This window comes from Pyrus communis, chromosome 13, assembly GCF_963583255.1.
Source record: "Pyrus communis chromosome 13, drPyrComm1.1, whole genome shotgun sequence".
Lineage (NCBI taxonomy): Eukaryota > Viridiplantae > Streptophyta > Magnoliopsida > Rosales > Rosaceae > Pyrus > Pyrus communis.
Window position 1 is genome coordinate 15,557,686 of NC_084815.1, and position 1,467 is coordinate 15,559,152.

General features: G+C 40.1%; 1 protein-coding gene across 1 annotated transcript; it reads right to left on the reverse strand.

Annotated features, from left to right (window-relative positions):
- Nucleotides 1-706: 706 nt before the first annotated feature.
- Nucleotides 707-1,033, reverse strand: LOC137712240 (ribosome-inactivating protein SNAI-like). The gene has a single exon (XM_068451351.1). It carries the CDS (start codon nt 1,031-1,033, stop codon nt 707-709), a length of 327 nt encoding a protein of 108 aa, XP_068307452.1.
- Nucleotides 1,034-1,467: the final 434 nt, after the last annotated feature.

Genomic DNA, 1,467 nt, shown 5'->3' on the forward strand with positions numbered 1-1,467 from the left:
AGAGAGAGGATATGATTAGGTTGTATGTACACTATCGAAATCTTTGCATCGCACACCATAGTGCATGAGTGAAATATGATCTCTCTCTTCTGTTCGACCCTTTCATCAATGAAATATTTGTCATACAAGTCTAGAACATAAACAACCTCAAATATATTTGTTGTGATAAGCTCCTCATAATGGGAATTATTCGACCAACTTGAAGATTGTAAATCATAAAAAACGACCACTGCGTGCGTTTTGATGCCCTAAAGGTTGAGGACATGTAAATTATTAGTTTAAACAAAGGCAAACAAAAATATTACGATAATTATCCAAATCATATTGCGCAAAAAAAGACAATGCTTAATTTTAAAATAGTTCGTACAGTAAACTCATGCTAGCTATGCTATATATACTGATTGCTTATGGCAGGAAAACAAGGTAGTAATGGATAATTTCTTCTCTACGGATGCATGGCAACCATGCACTGAGAAAAAGGAGACCCACTGCTGGTAAGGATTCCCAGTGCGAGGATACAGTATGATCTGTTCAAGAGATTGATTGCTATCTCTCACATCCATGAAAAGTGTAGCATTAGGGTTTAGAATTGTCCCATCGTACTTGAACACCCATCGCAGGTTAACTGACCCTTCTAATTTGCGAATGACGATGGGTTCTTCAGAGCTCTGGCCATGGGATGTGATGCATCAGCTGTGATCGTTATTTACTCGGATGGTGCCATCGTGAGTGCCCATTGTTGCTCCAGCTTGTTGTCTGTACAATTCTGAATCCATAATAAGGTGTTGTGGTTGTAGGATTCCAGGCATAGACCATTATACCCCTCAATGGAAGTCACGGTGGGCTCTACGTCATCTTCCGCTTTCCAACCCTGGGTAGCAGCATTGACATTGGTTTCTGCTGTTAGGGAGGTGCCGTTTTCAACTCCATGGGCTGTCAAGACTAGCCTAGAGTGAGGATTGGTGATGGTTCCGTCAGTAGATAATACCCACTTCATGGCTTTGGAGTTGGCTTTATCACAGTCATAATTCATGACATACTATCGAGGTTTATCGCTAGAGATGGTCATGCATTTGATTGTCCCATCTGTTTGGAACGTTCATTTGATTGTCCCACAGTTGGATGACATTTCCATTAACGTCGTCATTTGCGTCCACACACAACCCTTTTTAGTATTTGAGCTACTTTTGAGCTAAATTTCTCTATGTGTTTGTAATCAATTCAACAAGAAATTGAAATGAACTCAGAGATTGAATATCAAAGATGAACATTTGGGAAGAAGGAGGACATTACTCCCTCGAATTTGGATTCGATCCACCAAAATCGGCATACAATGTGGGGTTTATAGTCGTTGCTACCCACATACACACACTTTTGCACTGTTACTGTGATCACGTGCACCTCACGTGTTTTCATTTAACTTCTAACAAACTAGACACGTGGCAACATACACACTATTAAGATGTT